General features: G+C 63.6%; 1 protein-coding gene and 1 long non-coding RNA gene across 6 annotated transcripts in view; one reads left to right on the top strand and one right to left on the bottom strand.

The window, feature by feature from the left end:
* Positions 1-737, bottom strand: part of LOC141986947 (uncharacterized) — a 32,078-nt gene extending 31,341 nt beyond the window's left edge. For both annotated transcript variants that reach the window (XR_012639403.1, XR_012639404.1), the window contains exon 1: positions 606-737. This is a non-coding gene — a long non-coding RNA (uncharacterized LOC141986947). The remainder of the gene's footprint in view (positions 1-605) is intronic.
* A 4,568-nt stretch (positions 738-5,305) lies between these two features.
* LOC141986935 (rho-related BTB domain-containing protein 2-like) lies at positions 5,306-17,053 on the top strand. Of its 4 annotated transcripts, none has more exons than XM_074952010.1 (10): positions 5,306-5,375; positions 6,252-6,453; positions 6,675-6,778; positions 10,230-10,415; positions 10,863-11,827; positions 12,347-12,465; positions 13,411-13,561; positions 14,175-14,231; positions 14,753-14,858; positions 16,392-17,053. In XM_074952010.1, exons 2-10 carry the CDS (start codon positions 6,262-6,264, stop codon positions 16,693-16,695), a joined length of 2,184 nt encoding a protein of 727 aa, XP_074808111.1. In that variant the 5' UTR covers positions 5,306-5,375; positions 6,252-6,261; the 3' UTR covers positions 16,696-17,053. The 4 variants fall into 4 exon arrangements, with proteins under 4 accessions (XP_074808111.1, XP_074808110.1, XP_074808114.1 ...); XM_074952009.1 differs by having other exon boundaries at positions 14,175-14,258; XM_074952013.1 differs by having other exon boundaries at positions 14,170-14,231.
* Positions 17,054-19,306: the final 2,253 nt, after the last annotated feature.

Here is a 19,306-nt window from a genome sequence, read left to right as displayed (position 1 = left end):
CTTTGCTGGGGGCCTTCGTCTCCCCACTGGGCGGTCAGCTCAGCGGGGCAGCACTAGGGCAGGGCCCCACGGCAGCCGCACAGCGAGGGCCCATGCCCAGCCCAGCAGACAGCTCATGGCTCGCTTCCTTTGCCCCAGTTCAGCTGCAGCCCGGTGCCCGGTGGGTTCCCCTGGCCCTGCTGGGCTTCCATGGTTCCCTTGGCTGATCCCCTCTGGACCCATTGTGCTGGACTGGGGGCAGGGTGGGGCCCGTGTACTGAGCGGGCAGCTGCAGCCATTGTCCCAGACATGCCGCGTTTCTGCCGACACAGTGAGATCCACAAGGCACTTCTGCTTCATCAGCAGCAGCTGCTCCCTGACCCCAGGGTGCCCGGGGGCGGGGGGGTATTGTCCTGGGCGGAGAGGGCTCATCTGGAGTACTGGGTCCAGTTTTGGGCCCCACACTACAAGAAGGATGTGGACAAATTAGAGAGAGTCCAGTGGAGGGGAACGAAAATGATTCGGGGACTGGAACACATGAGTTACGAGGAGAGGCTGAGGGAAGTGGGATTGTTTAGTCTGCAAAAGAGAAGAGTGAGGGGGGATTTATAGCTGCCTTCAACTACCTGCAGGGGGGTTCCAAAGAGGATGGAGCTCGGCTGTTCTCAGTGGTAGCTGATGACAGAACGAGGAGCAGTGGTCTCAAGTTGCCGTGGGGGAGGTCTAGGTTGGAGATTAGGAAACACTAAGTCACGAGGAGGGTGGTGAAGCACTGGAATGGGCTCCCTAGGGAGGTGGTGGAATCTCCTTCCTTAGAGGTTGTTAAGGCCTGGCTGGTCAAAGCCCTGGCTGGGAGGGTTTAGCTGGGGTTGGTCCTGCTTTGAGCCGGGGGTGGGACTAGAACCTCCTGAGGTCCCTCCCCACCCTGAGCTTCTCGGATTGGATGAACTGGGTTCCGTGTCCATGTCTTCTGGGGACTCCCGAGTAAACGTGCTCTGTGTCCTTTGGCCCATGACCTGCCAGCCCAGCCTCTCCCCACTGGGGCTCTGAGGGTGGGCTGGAGGAAGGGGGGGGGGTGCATGGATGGTGCATAATGGAGGCTGGGGGAGGCACAGGGGCAGGGCCGCGGGGCAAGGGGCAGAATGGGGCGGGGCTTTGGGTGGAACAGGGGCAGGGCCAGGGGAAGGGGCAAAGTGGTGTGGGGGCCATGGGTGGAAGGGGCGTTACAGGGGAGGGGCTCCAGGCTCTGGCCAGGGTGCTGGTGCTAAGACTGGGACCCCGGCCAGGGCTGAGCTCTCAGCCCCCTTCTGAGGCCCTGACTGAATGCTCAGTGTCACGGAGTCCCCGGGCGATGCTCTGGAACTGCTCCCTACGAAGCCAGGCAGGACTCTGGGGAAGTCTCCTCTCTCTGAGCAGCCTGTCTGCAGGACATGCAGCTCACCCGGCTTCCACCTTCCTGGGTCTGACCTCGGAGCATTGAGCATCCTCTGCCCCTCTGTGCGCTTCCCACAGCGAGTCCGCCCAGGCGGGGTCCTGGGGAAGCCAGAGGGTCCTGCCCCCCAACTCCGCAGTCAGACGTGACTCTGAGCCAGCCAGTAAAACAGAAGGTTTATTAGACGACAGCAACATGGTCTAACACAGAGCTTGTAGGTGCAGAGAACAGGACCCCTCAGCCGGGTCTATTTTGGGGGGCAGTGAGCCAGACATCCACGTCTGCCCTTCACTCCATGTCCCCAGCCAGCCCCAAACTGAAACTTCCTCCAGCCCCTCCTCCTCTGGGCTTTGTCCCTTTCCCGGGCCAGGAAGTCACCGGATTCCTTTGTTCTCCAACCCTTTAGCTCTCACCTTGCAGGGGGGGAAGGGCCCAGGCCATCAGTTGCCAGGAAACAGGGTGTCGGCCATTCTCTGCGTCCAGACCCCTGCACACACCTGCCCTCTAGGGCTCTGCAACGATCATACACCCTTATTCCACCCCCGAGATACTTAAGAACTGCCTAGGGGAAACTGAGGCACCCCCACACTATTCAGAGAAAACATTAAGAACAGTCCCACTTCGTCACTCAGCTCCCCTCCACCCAGAGTCAGTAGCAGAACCAGAGTCCTGATTCCCAGGCCCTCTCCCCTAACCATTAGGCCCTCTTCTCCCCCAGCACCAGGAATAGAGCCCAGGAGTCCTGACTCCCAGCCCCCTGCTCTAACCACTCCACCTCACTCCTCCCACACAGCTGACAAAAACACCAAGTAGCCCTGACTCCCCTACTGTAACCACTTGGCTACACTCCCTTCCTATGTAAGTCTCAGGAAAATAAAGGAATGTTGCAGAGAAACCCCAGGGCTTGACCCTAAATAACTCACCTGGCTCCCTAAGGTGTCAGTCAGATCAGCTGTGCTCAGCACAATGGGCTTTAGAGCATACATTTGGGGCTTCCCGTTTGCCTGTTCTTGGGGCCAGATCCCCAGGCAAGCTGGCACAGGGGGATTAAATCACACCCGCTGGTCAGTGAATCTGCCTGGGCCCCAGTGGATCTAGACCCTGGGGGTGGGTAGAAGGAGGTCCCAGCGGTGTCCCCACTCTGGAGGGGCAGGGCTCTGGGGGGCACTGGGGTGGGAGCGGGGGGGCTGGACTCTGGGGGGGCACTGGCACGGGGGGGGGGGGGCTGGACTCTGGGAGACTAAATCCCAACTAAATCATCCCAGCCAGGGCTTTGTCAAGCCTGACCTTAAAAACTTCTAAGGAAGGAGATTCCACCACCTCCCTAGGTAACGCATTCCAGGGCTTCACCACCCTCCTAGTGAAAAAGTTTTTCCTAATATCCAACCTAAACCTCCCCCACTGCAACTTGAGACCATTACTCCTTGTCCTGTCCTCTTCTACCACTGAGAATAGTCTAGATCCATCCTCTCTGGAACCCACTTTCAGGTAGTTAAAAGCAGCTATCAAATCCCCCCTCATTCTTCTCTTCCGTAGACTAAACAATCCCAGTTCCCTCAGCCTCTCCTCATAAGTCATGTGTTCCAGACCCCTCATCATTTTTGTTGCCCTTCGCTGGACTCTCTCCAATTTATCCACATCCTTCTTCTAGTGTGGGGCCCAAAACTGGACACAGTACTCCAGATGAGGCCTCACCAATGTCGAATAGAGGGGGACGATCACGTCCCTCGACCTGCTGGCAATGCCCCTACTTATACATCCCAAAATGCCATTGGCCTTCTTGGCTACAAGGGCACACTGCTGACTCATATCCAGCTTCTCGTCCACTGTAACCCCTAGGTCCTTTTCTGCAGAACTGCTGCCGAGCCATTCGGTCCCTAGTCTGTAGCTGTGCATTGGGTTCTTCCGTCCTAAGTGCAGGACCCTGCACTTATCCTTATTGAACCTCATCAGGTTTCTTTTGGCCCAATCCTCCAATTTGTCTAGGTCCCTCTGTATCCTATCCCTACCCTCCAGCGTATCTACCTCTCCTCCCAGTTTAGTGTCATCCGCAAATTTGCTGAGGGTGCAATCCACACCATCCTCCAGATCATTTATGAAGATATTGAACAAAACCGGCCCCAGGACCGACCCCTGGGGCACTCCGCTTGATACCGGCTGACAACTAGACATGGAGCCATTGATCACTACCCGTTGAGCCCGACAATCTAGCCAACTTTCTATCCACCTTATAGGGCATCTATCCAGCCCATACTTCCTTAACTTGCTGACAAGAATACTGTGGGAGACCGTGTCAAAAGCTTTGCTAAAGTCGAGGAATAACACGTCCACTGCTTTCCCTTCATCCACAGAGCCAGTTATCTCGTCATAGAAGGCAATTAGATTAGTCAGGCATGACTTGCCCTTGGTGAATCCATGCTGACTGTTCCTGATCACTTTCCTCTCCTCTAAGTGCTTCAGAATTGATTCCTTGAGGACCTGCTCCATGATTTTTCCGGGGACTGAGGTAAGGCTGACTGGCCTGTAGTTCCCAGGATCCTCCTTCTTCCCTTTTTTAAAGATGGGCACTACATTAGCCTTTTTCCAGTCGTCCGGGACTTCCCCCGTTCGCCACGAGTTTTCAAAGATAATGGCCAATGGCTCTGCAATCACATCCGCCAACTCTTTTAGCACTCTCAGATGCAGCGCATCCGGCCCCATGGATTTGTGCACGTCCAGTTTCTCTAAATAGTCCCGAACCACTGGGCAGGGGGTTGGACTAGATGGCCTCCAGAGGTCCCTTCCAACTCTGTTATTCTATGATTCTATGACTCTGGGGGGGCACTGGGACAGGAAGGGGGGCAGGCTCTGGGACGGGAAGGGGGCCAGGCTCTGGGGGGGCACTGGCACAGGAGGGGGGGCTGGGCTCTGGGACGGGAGGGGGATGGGCTCTGGGGGGGCACTGGCACAGGAGGGGGGGCTGGGCTCTGGGACGGGAGGGGGATGGGCTCTGGGGGGGCACTGGCACAGGAGGGGGGGCTGGGCTCTGGGACGGGAGGGGGATGGGCTCTGGGGGGGCACTGGCACAGGAGGGGGCAGGCTCTGGGGGGCTCTGGGACAGAAGGGGGGGCCAGACTCTGGGGGGGGCACTGGGACAGAAGGGGGGGCCGGGCTCTGGGGGGGGGCTCTGGGGTGCGATCACATGGGGTAGGTGGTGCTGGTCCTGCGGGCAGGGGCTGGGGGGCGGAGCTCGAGGGGGGGACCCTGGCAGCGCTGGGCGGCCCGGGTGGGGGTGGGGGCGGGGGCAGCGCTGGAGGCCGCAGTGGGGAGGGGCCCAGGCAGTTGCCCCTTTAAGAGGCGGTCCGGCCCCCCGGGCCGGGCGGCCCCTTCGGGCGGGGGCGAGGCGCTGCCGTGTCACGTGGGCGTCAGGCCTCCCGCGGGTCTTCTTTGTGAAACTGCGGGCCGGGCCTGGGGGCGGGGCCGCGCGGCGGGCGGGGCCTGGGGGCGGGGCCGCACGCGAACTCTGGCGCGGGGCGGGGCCTGGGCGCTGGTTGGCGGCGCGCGGGGGGGGACAACGGGCCGGGGGCGGGGCCTAGGGGCGGGCGGGGCCTGGGGGCGTGGCCTGGCCGCTGGTTGGCGGCGCGCGGGGGGATAACGGGCCAGGGGGCGGGGCGGGGCCTGGCGCTGGTTCGCGGCGCGCGGGGGGACAACGGGCCGCGGGCGGGGCCTAGGGGCGGGCGGGGGGATAACGGGCCGGGGGCGGGGCCGCGCGGCGGGCGGGGCGGGGCCTGGGCGCTGGTTGGCGGCGCGCGGGGGGATAACGGGCCGGGGGCGGGGCCGCGCGGCGGGCGGGGCCGGGAGGGGAGCGGCCCGGCCGGGGCGCGATGGGCCGGAGGCGGCGGCGGCCGCCGCGCTGCAGACGGGCGCGCCCGGAGGCCGAGCTGGCGCCGTGAGCGGCCTGAGCCGCCCCGGGACCCCCAGGCAGGTGAGGGGCGGGGCCGGGCGCGGGGGGTCCCCTGGGGGGCTGGCCGGGCCGCTGCGCCGGGAGCTCCGGGCATGGACCCCCGGGCCCCCTGCCCCCCCTCCGGAGCCCCCTCCCCTCCCCCCCAGGGGTATAGACTGACCCCCCCCGCCCCAGAGCCCCCTCCCCTTCCCCCCCGGGGCATAGACCGACCCCCCCCGCCCCGGAGCCCCCTCCCCCTCCCCCCCGGGGTATAGACCGACCCCCCCCGCCCCGGAGCCCCCTCCCCTCCCCTCCCCCCGGGGGTATGGACGGAGCCCCCTGTCCCCCCGGAGTCCCCTCTCCCCCCGGGGGTATAGACCGACCCCCTCCCCTTCCCCCTCTCTCCCCCCCGGTCCAGTCTGGTCTGGTAGCTCCGGGCATGGCCCCCCCGGGCTGTGCCCACCCCTGCCGGAGCCCCCTCCCCTCCAAGCCTCGCCACCCCAGAGCTGCGGTCCCCTCCCCTTCTCCTAGCCCTGGCTGACCCCAGAGCCCCTTCCCCTGCTCCCCCCGGCCGGTCCGCTGCTGGCGGGGACCAGAGAGCAAGTGTGACAAATCGGGGCACTTATTTTCAGGCGGGGGGGATAGTTGCCTCTCTCAGACAAAGCCCCTAATACCGGGGAGTCGGGCCCATCCCCCGATGAGGGTGGTGCCCCCAAGCACCTGGGTCCCGGCGGGCTCCTGGAGAGCTCTGGGTCTGTCTGCAAGCTCCTTTCCCAGCAGCTGCCAAGTCTATGGGGAGTAGCTCCCTGCTGGGGCGCTGAGCTGGGAGCAGGGTCTTGGCCGGGGGCTTGTGTGCTCGGCAGCTGGGGCCATGCCCCTCCCTGTGCAATAACTCCCTTGCCTGCTGTTCCCGCCCAGCTGTGCCCTGATGGATATAGATCTGGACTATGAGAGACCCAATGTTGAGACCATTAAGTGCGTGGTTGTCGGGGATAATGCCGTGGGCAAGACACGCCTCATCTGTGCCAGGGCTTGCAATGCCACCCTCACCCAGTACCAGCTGCTGGCCACCCACGTGCCGACCGTCTGGGCCATCGACCAGTACCGCGTGTGCCAGGAGGTGAGAGCCAAGCAATGATGGGCCCGTGCCATGGTTGAGACCCCCGAAGGCCCCTGCGTGGCACCGTGGGTAGCACAGGAACCCCTGAGGCTTGAGCGCCTGAGTGGAGGAGAGGGGGGAGCTGAGGTGCCATGTGGGGATCCGGGGGGCCTGTGGTAGAGGGGGAACTGGCTCAGGGAGGGGGCCCCACCGAGCTATCCTGCTCTGCTTTCCCGGGGCAGGTGCTGGAGCGCTCCCGGGACGTGGTGGATGAGGTCAGCGTTTCTCTGCGGCTCTGGGACACTTTCGGGGACCACCACAAGGACAGACGGTTTGCCTACGGCAGGTGAGAGCCCGGCGGCTGTCGGGGGTCCCTGCTCCTGGCTGTCCCCTCAGCCTGGCTCCTGGGGGCCCTGTGTGTGGTGCTGCACAGACACCCCATGGCCATGCTGCCTGGGCCCCCGGCCTCACCCCAGTTCTGTTCGGCCTCTCGTGTCTCCCCTGGTCCAGGAAGGTAGAGGGGCCCGGAGGCCTCCACCCCTCTGCTCCCCGGTGGGGAGACTGTTGCTGGAAGGGGGTGTGACTCCCCCACTGCTAACAAGCTCAGTGCCTGAGGCTTCCATGCCCCAGCTGCTCTGGGGAGAGCGGGGGGTGGAGGGGGGCACACACTGACCTGCTGCTTGACTCTGCCTGGAGCTGGGCATGTGATTCTTCTCTCCTCTCCTCCCCCTTCTCTGGGGGGGCTCCCCTCCCCTCCCCTCGGGAGAAGGAAGCTGCTCAGACAGCTGAAACCCTGGGGGAAGGGGACTGGCCCCTGAGTGGGGGGTGGGGGAAGTGTCTGGTTTCAGGCCCCCCCCCCCCCCCCCCGCCTGCCCTTAGAGCACAGGCAGTGTTGGGTAACAGCAGCGGGTGGCAAAGCTGGCAGCTGGGGCGGAGGGATCTCCTGGGGACATCTGGCCGGAAGGGCCCCTTGGCCCTTTGGCGAACATACCTGGCTCGTGTTCCCCTGGGTCCCTGCAGGCTGCACAAGCATGTGTGTGGAGCCCAATGCGCACAGTGGGGGGCTTGGCTGCTGCAAGGGGGGGGCCAGCCAGGCTGTCAGCTCCCCGGCCAGGCTGAACCTCGCCTCCTTACTTGTGCCCAGGAGTCTGAGTCGGGGCCGTCGTGTTAGGCGCTGTACAAACACAACAGACCCTCCCTGCCCCAAGGGGTCAGCAGTCCCATTCTAGTCCCCTTGGCGGGGGGAGGTCTTGTGTTCAGCCCCAAGTGGCTGGGCCCTTGAGCCTGAATCCCAAGGCAGAGCGGAGGAGTCTGGGCATGGCCCACCTCTTCCCGCCCCAGGGCCCGACGGGTCCCAAGGGAGGCTCTCTAGAGCGGTCCTGGCTAGTTTGAAATGCACAGGGGATGAGGCGGCTCCCTGGCCAGGTCTGCCGCCCTGCCAGGTACCGACGGGCCATGCAGCCCTCTCTGGTGGTGAGGGGCTGGGGCTGGGCCCGACCGTGGCGCAGGCCCTGTCTCCGGAGGGGCCGTGCTTACTGCAGGGGTTTCCTGTATGCGCTGCTCAGCCCTGAGCTGTCTCCTCCCTGCGGAGGCTCGGCTCGGCACGGGCCTGGCCAGGCTGGGTGCAACTCTGCAGCCAGCTCGCTCCCTTGAACCCTCGCTGTGTCATGGGGCAGGGGTGGTGTCTGCCCCTCCCTGCCGGGCACCGCGCCTGCCTTGGCTGGGTTCCTGTGGTGGCGGGCAGGCAGGAGCCACTTGGTCTGTGATGTGGGCCTCGGTCCAAGTGTGCCTCCCAATGACATCTCAGGGAGGCACCACTAAAAACAAACAGGGCTCAGGAGTGGCTCCGGCTGCTCCCTGCCTCATGACAAGGGCCCTGGGGCAGCAGGGCTCCCACGGGCGTCCCGCAGTGCGTTCCAGATGTCCTGTCTGCCCCGCCCAGGTGGGAGCCTGTCTCTTGCCCAGTGCTTGGGCAAGGGCCACATCCAGGGCACTCTGCTTCACGTGGGCACCCCCAGCTGAATCCCAGTGACACTTCGGAGACAGGGCTGCTGCTGGCTGGGCAGCAGGGCAAGGTTCCTGTATGTGGTGTCTGCTCGTGGGCATGAAAGGTGGTTGTCCCACAGGAACAGACCCCTCCCATTCCCTTCCAAGCACTTCACAGGAAGTGTTGCCTAGCACTGAAATGCAGCCACCTCTGGCATGGAGCATGGCAGCTGACTAACAGCTGCGCAGGAAGGAGACTCTTCCAGCTAGCTGAAGCAGCAGGGGAAGTTCAGGGGAGTAAATGGCTAAACTGAAGAGAGGCGCTAGCAGTGAGCAGAGCAGAGGGGCTGGGACCCCAGACTCCTGCGTTCTCGTCTGAGTTTTGACTCTGTGATCCTGGGCGAGCTGGTGCCAGCTCTTCCCTATGCCTCAGGGGAGTTCAACCCCCAGAGACGTGAACACAGAGTACTGGGCACCTTACGACCTCTGCACGAGATGGCACCCCCAGCCGCACAGTGCCCTTGCACTTCAGAGGGGTGAGTGCCCCCATGAGCCCCCTACCTGCCACAGCTGGGTTTTCCTCCTTCCCCCATGCTGGCCTGGCTCTGCCTAGCCTGTCGCATGGGCTGGGGGGGCAGTCGGGGGTGGCCCCAGGCCCCATCCCCTCGCTCGGAAGGAGGTACTACTGATACCTGTGTTGTGGAATGCTACCCGTGTGCCTTCCCCTGTCCTGCCCTGCGGCACTCTGCTCCGGGAGTGTCTGCCAGCAGGGCCTGGCCCCTGTGCTGAGCATCCCTCTCCATGCACAGCCGGGGGCGGGCACCATGTGCCGCAGGCCTCGCTGAGCCTGGGCCATGTGCCCTGGGCTGGTTCGGGGACATAGCGCCCCCTTGGGGAGAGGCCAGGTTGGCTGGGCCTCTCCATTCACATGCTGAACAGGTGGCTGCTGGAGCCTGGCCAGAGGCAGCACTGGGGGGGGCTGTTCGCCACCCCTCCCTCAGGCACCTTCCCATGCTGAGCTGTGTAGCTGGGGCTGCTCTCCTCCCCAGACTAGTTCAGGCTCTGTGGTGCGTGGGGGCCTTGCCCCAGCTCGGCCAGCGTATGCTCTCCAGGCTTGCACAGGGTTCTCTGACCCTCCCCCCATTCCCAGCAGCTGTCCCCCTGGCTTGGGGGGCTCTGAGGGGAGGGCCGGGCTCCGGTTCAGGGTTTGCACGGGCTCTGTTGGCTTTTGCATGGGCTGCTAGTGCTGGGGGAGCAGCGCTCCTGAAATAGCTGCCTTCTGAGCACCCCACACTGGGCTGCTGCAGTAACCAGTGTGCCTAGAGATTCGGGGCCATGCGGGGACAGATTACAGGAGCCAGAGGCCCCCTATCCCAAGGCTTTTTGGCAGATGTGCCCAGGCACCAGGAGATCGGGGTCCAGCAGTGTGCAGCCTTGTAAGTGCTCCTGTCATAGCACTGGGGGCTCCAGAAGTCTGATGGGGAAGATGGGGCAGGATCAGGCCCTTCAGTCTATCCCCAAGGATCTGCCCTCCTTGGCTGGGCTCCTCCCTGGGGGCAGATGGGCATAGGGGGTCCCCCCGAGCTCTAGGGCTCTGTTAGCGCCTGGGCAGCTCTGCTGGGGGAACCTGGCCGCTAGATCGCCTGGGTGCAGTGCAGAGGGTGATGTAGGGCCCATGTAGGTGGGGGGGGGGGGAGGGTCAGTCTGAGCTTGGGGTTTGCTGTGCTGCTCTGTGCCCGAAGGCAGCAGTCTCCGTGGGTGGGAACAGCAGGTCTGGTGCTGCCCCTCATCTCTCCCCCTCCTGCCTGCAGGTCAGATGTGGTGGTTCTCTGCTTCTCCCTGGCGAACCCCAACTCCCTGCGCCATGTGAAGACCATGTGGTATTCGGAGATCAAGCACTTCTGCCCACGGACACCCATTGTGCTGGTAGGGTGCCAGCTGGACCTGCGCTATGCCGACCTGGAGGCAGTCAACCGTGCCCGGCGCCCTCTGGCAAAGTAAGGGTGCCCCCACTGCCTTGGGCCCCAAGGACTGAATGCCGGAAGCAGCCAGCTCTGGGGCTGAGGCTGCTGGCAGCCAGCTCTGGGGCTGAGGCTGCTGGCAGCCCGCCAGCACCCCTGAGTGCCAGCTGCTGGCCCCTTGTGTCCAGCCCTGGGGCTGGTACGGACACAACATTTGCCATTCTCCCCTGGGGCTGTGGGTGGGGAGGAGGTCACTGCCTACCTGTAGGCTCTGAGTGGGAGCAGGGTGTCTGAGACCCATGTCTTGCCCAGTAGATCATTGGCATCCCCCGTCTCACTTGGGGTTTTCGCCAGCACTTTCTGCCTGCTCCTGGTGTGTGCCCAGTGTAGGTGGGCAGTTTGGCTCTCTCCAGCCCTGGCACTGGGCTGTCTGTCCTCTAGCCAGGGGCTCCTGCTGACCTGCTGGCTCCTCTCCCTTGCCAGGCCCATCAGATCCACGGACATCCTGCCGCCCGAGCGGGGCCACGAGGTGGCCAAGGAGCTGGGGGTGCCGTACTATGAGACCAGCGTGGTGGCACAGTTCGGCATCAAGGATGTCTTTGACAACGCCATCCGCGCCGCCCTCATTTCCCGCCGCCACCTGCAGTTCTGGAAATCCCACCTGAAGAAGATGCAGAGGCCCTTGCTGCAGGCACCCTTCCTGCCCCCCAAGCCACCCCCGCCTGTCATCCACATCCCGGCCCCCCCCACAAGCGGTGGCCAGGGCCCCGCCGCCCTCTTCTGCACCTCCCTCTGTGCTGATGTGGTCTTCCAGCTGCAGGGTGGGCACAGTGTCTTTGCCCATCGTGTCTACCTGGCCACATCCTGCTCCAAGTTCTATGACCTCTTCACCCTGGAGGGGTCGGCGACCCAGGCCGGGGAGCCCTGTGGTGTGGAGTGGCGGGCGGCCAAGGAGCCAGCTGCCAGGACTAAGAGCCTGGAGATGGAGAAGGGCCTCCTAGATGATGGGGCCCAGGCCCCTCTCAGGACTTCGCAGAGTGACGATCCCCTGCGGCTGGTGCGGGGCGAGGGCCAGCAGCCGCCAGGGGCCAGGGGCCAGGAGCTGTCAGGCTGGGGCCGGGGCTTTGTCAGCATGCAGCTGGAGTTGGTTCAGGACCCCGTGACCCAGCGGGAGAAGCAGATGACGGTGGTGTACATGGACTGCCTGGTCCAGCCGGGGCCCTTCCAGGCAGTGCTGGAGTACCTGTACACGGGCCAGCTGGACCAGGGCCGCGCAGACCTCATGCAGGTGGCCATCATCGCCGAGCTGCTGGAGGTCTTCGACCTGCGCATGATGGTGGCCAATGTGCTGAACAAGGAGAGTTTCATGAACCAAGAGATCACCAAAGCCTTCCATGTGCGCCGTGCCAACCGCATCAAGGAGTGCCTCAGCAGGGGCGTCTTTGCGGGTAGGGGCAGGGCCTCAGCAGGGGCATCTTTGCAGGTAGGGGCGGGGCCTCAGCAGGGGCGTCTTCTAGCATCCAGGTGCTGTAGGAAGTAAGGTTGGGGTTCAATAGGGGGCGCTCTCCCCAGTGCTGCAGGATGGCCCTAGGGGGTGCTCTCCCCGCAGTTCTGCTGGCCCCAGTGCAGTGCTCCTGGATGCAATTTAAAACTGGGCCCTTCCCCTGCACGTGCACGTCAGTACCCTGGGGTACCCTGCCGGATCCTCTGGGGCGAACCCTGGTGGGTCCCCAGCTGGGTGATTCCGTTCCGCTGCCCTCTGCTGTTTCTGGTGGGTGTGGCACTCTCCTCCCCGGGCCGGACTGCCTGGTTGTGTGGTGCTGCTCAGCCCTGGCGTGTCGGTCCCCAGAGTGGCTGGAGTCACGTGGCAAGGGCTGTGCCCTCTGTCCCGGGCATCCTTTGCCAAGCACGGAGGGGCAGGGCTGGGGCCAGGCCATACGAACTCACTGCATGCTCTGCCCTCGCAGACGTTGTGTTCCTGGTGGATGACGGGTCGGTGCCGGCCCACAAGCCGCTGCTCATCGCGGGCTGTGATTGGATGGTGGCCATGTTCTGCGGCAACTTCCGGGAGAGCTACGCCACGGAGGTGAGCGGGGGGCTGCGCTGGGTGGGGTTGGGGCAGGGAGGGGAATGAGGGGCAGTGTGGAGGGAGGGTAAGGGGCAGATGAGGGATCCCTGGGAGTGGGGGATCCTGGGAGCAAAGGGCAGGGGTGGGGGAGGGGTTCCTCAAGATCCAAGGGGGGAGCAGGGTAGGGAAGAGGTTTTTTCCTCCCCCAGCAGGTGACGGGGTTGGGACCGATGGGAAGAGCTGAGAGGCGGAGCTCTGGAGCGGGGCTGCTCCCAACTCAGCCTGGTGGTGAAGCTGCTGCTGCCTGCTCCCTCCTCCAGCCTGGCCCAGGGGTGTCCCCCCCTCCTCCAAGGGGCCAGAGCCCTTGAGCTGCTGTCCCTCAGCGTGAATAGCAGCTGGCTGGGCTGGGGAGGAGGGGGCACGTGACCTGAAGGTTCCTTTCCCCTGCCAACGGGGCAGCGTGGCTGCAGCGTGTCGTCGGAGATAAATTGCGAATCTCAAAAATAAAAAGGTCACGGGGGGCGGGGGGGATCATGTGGCCGGGCACGGGTGCCAGGACTGGGGCCAGGGCCAGACCCCTGCACACGGCCACCACCTCCTCTCACTGCTCCCTCCAGATCCAGCCTGCTCCTAGCCCCTCTTGGGGGTCATCCCAGGGCTCTGAACCCATCCCCCCTCCTGGCCGAGGCCCCTCTAGCATTGGCTGCCCCACAAGCTGTGATTTCCTGGTAGATTATTTGCTGGCTCTGCTGGTTTTACCATTGGGTTTGGGGGATTACAACCGACTTGTTCCCAGCAGACAGGCCTGCGAATGGGGGAATAGCCGCAAGCATCAGCAGGGCTGGGCTAGCTGGGGGCTGTGGGAGTGCAGGGGGACGCCTGTTCCTGAAGGAGAGAGATTGCTCTGGCGGGAGGAGGGGGTTGTTGGGGGTGAGTCCCTTAGGTTCCCCTTGACACCCCCAGGTCTCCCTGCCTGGCACCAAGTGTGCCTGCCTGCGTGCTGTCCTGGAGTTCCTCTACACCGGGCACTTCACCCCCACGCCTGACCTGGACGCCATGGAACTGCTGATCTTAACCAACCGCCTGTGTCTGCCCCGGCTGCAGGCACTCACAGGTGAGGCTCGGCGCGGCCCCAGGCGGCCTCTCCCAGCTCCTGGGCTGCGGGCCTCCTCTGAGAGCCGCCGATAAGATAATGAGGCTGACGGCCGTGGCGGGTCGATGTGTCCCTGGAGCGTCACTGACACGCAGGCTGTTATGTAAGGGCCCCTGGAGCAGTGCTCGACCCTTCGTGCAGCCCATGTGGGGCAGGCACAGAGCCTGGCTTCTGTCCGCCAAGCACAGCCTGAGCTGTGGGGCAGCTGCCCATGGCCAGCCTGCACCCTGCTTCCCCCCGCCCCGCACAGCAAGGCCATTGGGCCAGCTGCAAACCGGACGGTTCTCGTGGGTGCCTTGTTCCCGCCTGGTGCTGAGACAGAACCGCACATGGCTTTGTCCGGCCTTGGACGGGGGACGTGGAACGAAGAACACCCTGCTCCGCCTGTGCAGGTGGGCTCATGGAGGGCAGGGTCATGCTGTTCCCAGAAGCACCAGAACAGCTGGTATTGTGGGAGTGCATGAGGGGGGCCCCCCCATGCGTGCAGGGCTCGACCTGGGACCCTGCAGCCCCAGCACGGAGCCAGGAGCCCCCGGGAGGCTCACTGCCCCTCGTCTCTGCCCTCCCAGAGCAGCATGCTGTGGACGAGCTGCTCCGAGCCTACGTGCAGCAGGTGGAGATCGACCAGCAGGTGATCATCTACCTGGAGATGACTCAGGTAGAGGGAGGGTGGGGTGGGACAGGGCTTGGGGTGTCTGAGCTGTGGCTTCTCTTCCCCCTGCTCAGATTAGGGTGGTGCCACTGAGAACGTGAGCGGCTGTCCTGGGTCAGAGCGATGTCCCAGCTGGCCAGTAGCCCGTCTCCTATGGTGGCCAGGGCCAGATGCTTCTAGCAGTTTTGGGGCATCTGGAGCATGCCGTGCTCAGTCCAGGTCTGCTGGGACTGCTGCCCAGTGCCTGCCCTCCCCAGCCAGGCTCCTGCTGCCCGGCTGCACTGCCTGCTGGGACGTGGAGCCACCTGGCCTCTGCCCTGGGGCCCCCAGCATGTTACCCGCCTGGCCCTTGGCTTGGTGCCCAGAGCTGCGGCCTGATGGGGCGAGGGCCTGGCTGCCAAGACCCTTTGTGGGTCACAGGGCACCAAGCCCACTGCCTGGAGGCTGTGGGTGGGGCCGGGGGCCCCCTTCCCTGCTCTCAGCCTGCTGCTCTCTTGCAGTTCCACAATGCCCGGCAGCTGGCCGCCTGGTGCCTGCATTACATCTGCACCAACTACAACAGCGTCTGCCGCCGCTTCCCCAGGGAGATGAAGTACCTGGCGCCAGGTACGGGCCGGGGGGGCGCTGTGGGGAAGAGGCCGGGGGCTCGGGCTCCCCCTCGCTGCCTGCGGGGTGCCGGCCGGCACGGCAGGAGTGCCTGCATCCCGGCTCCTGCGCGAGGTCCCCTGGCTTCCCAGACTGGCATGGCACTCTGAGGGGGGGAGGGGCTGTTCTTCCCACCCCCACCCCAGCCTGGCTGTTTCTCCCCTGGGCGGCCTGAATGAAAGTGATGAGGGAACTGGGGTTATTTAGTCTGCAGAAGAGAAGAGAGAGGGGGGATTTGATAGCAGCCTTCAGCTACCTGCAGGGGGGTTCCAGAGGGGATGGATCTAGACTGCTCTCAGTGGTAGCAGATGACAGAACGAGGAGTAATGGTCTCAAGTTGCTGTGGGGGAGGTTTAGGTTGGATATTAGGAAAAACTTTTTCACATGGAGGGTGGTGAAGCCCTGGAATGGGTTATCTAGGGAGGTAGTGGAATTTCCTTCCTTAGAGGTTAAGACCCATCTTGACACAGCCCTGGCTGGGATTATTTAGTGGGGATTGGTCCTGCTTTGAGGAGGGGGTTGGACAAGATGACCTCCTGAGGTGTCTTCCAACCCTACTCTTCTATCATGCCACCCAGTGGAACACTAGCATGGCATCTCAGCTGGCCAATAGGAGCTGGAAGGTGCTAACCTCTTCTGGGTTGGGAGGGAAAGGGAGCTAAAACTGCACGGGAAAGGTGAGTAAGTCTGGTGGGGAGCTGACCCCCAACTCCCAGAGGGCCCCTCTCTGTGCCTCTGGGTACCAGCCTGAACCCCCGCTTCCAGCAGCCCCTCCAGATCTCAGGGCGGTCCAGTCTTCAAGATCCTGCTCCCCATGCCACATTCTGACCCCCCAGTTCCCCACCTTCTTGCTCATCCCAAAGGGAGGTGTCAGTGCAGAGAGTTGGGGATATTTCAGGAGCGAACCTTCCACCGTCACCACCCACTCTAGCTACCTCCAGTGTGCTGGGGTGTTTGCATTTTAACCCCCACCCTCCTCCTGCCGAACAACCCACCTTCCCTGGCACTGAGGAGAGGAACATGAGTATTGCAGATGCTCAGTTTTGGGGTGGGGGGAGATCTGCCCTTCTGGAGCCCCTGTGTCACTGCCCCCCACCTGCAGCCTATTACCAGTGAGGCTCGCTCTGTACTCCTCTGGGTCCCTCCCCCTTTCTGGGGCTCTGCAGTCACCAGGCTCCTTTCCTGTCCCTGGGCCGCCCCAGGGCTGCTGACCCGTTGTCCTGGGGACACCAGGGTGCTGTTTTCCCTCCGGCCGGCCCTGGCAGCCTTCCCAGGCCCAGGGAGGGAGCTCAGTGGTTGCAGAGCAGCTCCCTGGGCGGGAGGCAGCGCTGGGCCCGTTGCTGTGGGTGGGGACTGATGCCGGGCACTGAAGCCTGGCACAGTTGCCCTGGGTCGCTGGGGGTTGTGGTGATGCTGGCTGCTCTGCAGTGCGATGGGGGGGTCCTAGCCCCTGCCCAGCCGGGGGGTCGGGGCTGACACCCTCCTGCCCCACAGAGAACAAGGCGCACTTCGAGAGGCACCGCTGGCCGCCTGTCTGGTACCTGAAGGAGGAGGATCTGTACCTGCGCTCGAAGAAGGAGCGGGACCTGGAGGAGCAGCTGCTGCGGAAGCAGCGCACCCGCAGCACGTGGTGCTTCTGGCGCCCCTCGCCCCACGTCTCCTGAGCCCTGCCGTGCTGGGGGGGCCGCCCGCTGGGGAGCTTGGCCCCCAGGGACATTCGTGTGGGGGAGCTGGGTGCCCGTGCCAGCCAGGGCCCCTCGTTCCCGCTTCCATGGGCGCTGCAGCTGTCCCTGCCTGACTCTGCACCGGCGGGGGCTCCTGGCCACGGCTGCCCTTAGTTTACATCTGTGGCTCTGCTGCAGCTTGGCGGTGCCTTCGTCCCATTGCCCTGCAGGGGACCCAAACCCAGTACAGCTGGGGGGCCACATGTGATCTAGCAGGAGTGGGGGCTGCATTCCTGACTCCACTGTGCTCTGGGGAGGGGCACCCAGCTGTGTGGGGGAGGCTGGCTTTGCCCTCCTTCCCTGATGGTGGGGGTGCTGACAGGGCCCCCCGAGGGACCTCGGAGCAGCACTCTGACCCCTGCAGGGTCTGGCCTGCACCTCCTCTCCCTGGTCCAGGCTCCCCCGAGGCCTCAGGTGCAGCAGAATTGTGCAGGGGGGGGTGGATCAGTGAGCTGAGTGGTGGGGAGCTGTGGGGGGAGGGTGGGGAAGCGTGGGGTGAGGATTTCTCCTTGCCCCTGGGAGACCCCCAGAGTAGTGATGGGGTGGCAGAGGTGTGTACTTGTGGGATGCAGCTGGGGCCAGAGCTGCATTTGAGGGTCTGAGCTCTGGGGGTGCATGTGGGAGCTGGGTTTGGGCAGGAGATTTGTGTGTGTGTTTTTGGTAGTTGTAGAAGCTCCGCCCTTCCCGCTTTGTGCTTTGCCTGCTCTGGGGCCAGGGCAGCCCAGAGCCCCTGGCCGGCTCCTCTCTGTGCCTTTGACACTACAAGCCTCTTCCCCAACTCACCCTGTCTCCTGAGAGGGGCTGGGTCCCTGTCGTCCTCCCGGGAGGTGCCCTGAGCCTGGACTATGGCCCCTCCCCTTTTTCTACACTCTGGTGCATTAAGGGAACTGCCCCGTGCTGGCAGGGCTCCCCCTCCCCGGGGCTGCACGTGCCACCTGCACAATGGTTTTTACACTTTTCTATGGATCCCGGCTCCTGCCAGGCCTCACAGAGCACACCGTTCCCATGCTGAGCCGTCACCTCACTCCGACGAAAGGGCTGTTTGTATCCACGTTTCTAACCACTGTGAGCTGGCCCAGCACTGCCCTTGCCCGCAGCCTGGCCTTTTTACACCTCGCAGTATTGGACTGTTTTAACCTTTAATAAAACCTTTTGTAATGTGCCTGGGGCTGCTTCTCTGGGGGTCCCAGGGGAGAGCGTGGGCTGCGCTGCATGGGGAAATCAGCTCGGCCTAACTGCGCTGCTCCGGGTAGGGCTCGAGTGCGGCCTGGAGAGCCAGCGCCATGGGAGAATGGGGTCAGGGTGGATTAAGTGCAGGGCCGGAGGTCGTGGGACCCTGAAGTGCAGCCCCAGGTGGCTGAGAGCCTCTCTGTGTTTGGAGAGCTCAGGGCTGGGTGGGACGGGCTCCTGGGGGTGGCTTAGCTCCTGCTGTGGAAGCAGGCTGGCTTGGGCAAGGGGCAGGTTTTGCTGTGCCCTCTAGGCTTCCTGCACTAATGCCCTTAGGCTCAACCCCCCCATTCGTGCTCATGAGCGCTCAAGAAGTAGGTTGCTGCTAGGAGGGGAGACCTCTCAGAGGAGCCCACTAGAGCGTCTCTGACCCAGGGGAGGGCCCTGACCCTACTGCTGAAGTGAGCTGCTGGAGGCACTGTATCCAGCCGTTAGCTGGGGCCAGGGTCCTCCTGCTCGGTGGTGGACAAACACAGCATTGTTACGGTCTCTTCCCCAAAGAGCTCGCAGGCTAAGGGCTTGTCTACACTACAGCTGGTGTCAGTGTTACTCCGGGTGTGAAAGAGCCCCCTATTGAGCCATGTAAGTTACACCGAGTGCAGTGCCAGCGTGGATAGCGCTGCCCTGGTTCTCTGCCCGGGTTTTACCCTGCTGAGGGGAGAGCTCTCTTCTGCTGGCGCCATGGTCCAACAGCCATGCTGCACAAGACAGATGGAGGCGTACAAGAAAACATTAATAGATTCCGTGGCTACGAGGGCCTACTCTGCTCAGTTAGTCTGACTGTAACACGGGCCACAGACCTGCCTCACCATAATTCCTGGGGCAGCTCTTTTAGACCATCCCGTCTTGCTGTGAAAAGTGTGGGTGATGGAGAATGCGCCATGGTCTGGGGTAACTTGTTCTTCTAGTTAATTACACTTGTTAAATTTATGCCTTATTTCCAGTCTGAGTTTTTCTTCAACTTCTAGCCCTTGGATCATGTTAGGCTTTCCTCTGCTAGACTGACGGGCCTGTTCTCCAAGCTTTGTCCTGGCGTAACGCTGCCTGTGCCTGCAGCTCCCAGTGGGTCCTAGCTGTGCGGTAGCAGTCAGATTACCGTACTTGCAGCTGCCCAAACTGCTGGAACGTGCTGTGCTCCTTTCTCCGAATGGTGGGTCCTCCCCAGCAGTGGCTGCAGTGCGACGGACTGAAGTTCCTGCTCGGACCTGGGCCACGGACGTGTTTCAGTGATGGCTGGGCTGGCGCAGTGGGCAGATGGGGCCTGGGTAACTGGATGTGCTCATACCAAAGCCTCCAGCGGCATCTCCTCCATGCCTCTTGGCCCTACTGGGGGAGGCAGCCCAGCCAGGGGTGGGGCCATAGGCTGCAGCTTCTGCATGGGCATGGAAACAGCTGCACTGAACCTGCCCTTGCAGGGGCAGGGGGAGCAGCAGCCAGGGCCAGGAGGCTCTGGGCCAG

Source organism: Natator depressus, chromosome 4 (genome assembly GCF_965152275.1).
Source record: "Natator depressus isolate rNatDep1 chromosome 4, rNatDep2.hap1, whole genome shotgun sequence".
Classification (NCBI taxonomy): Eukaryota; Metazoa; Chordata; order Testudines; family Cheloniidae; genus Natator; species Natator depressus.
Note: the sequence above shows the minus strand (reverse complement) of the source record. Positions and strands in the feature narration are given on the sequence as shown.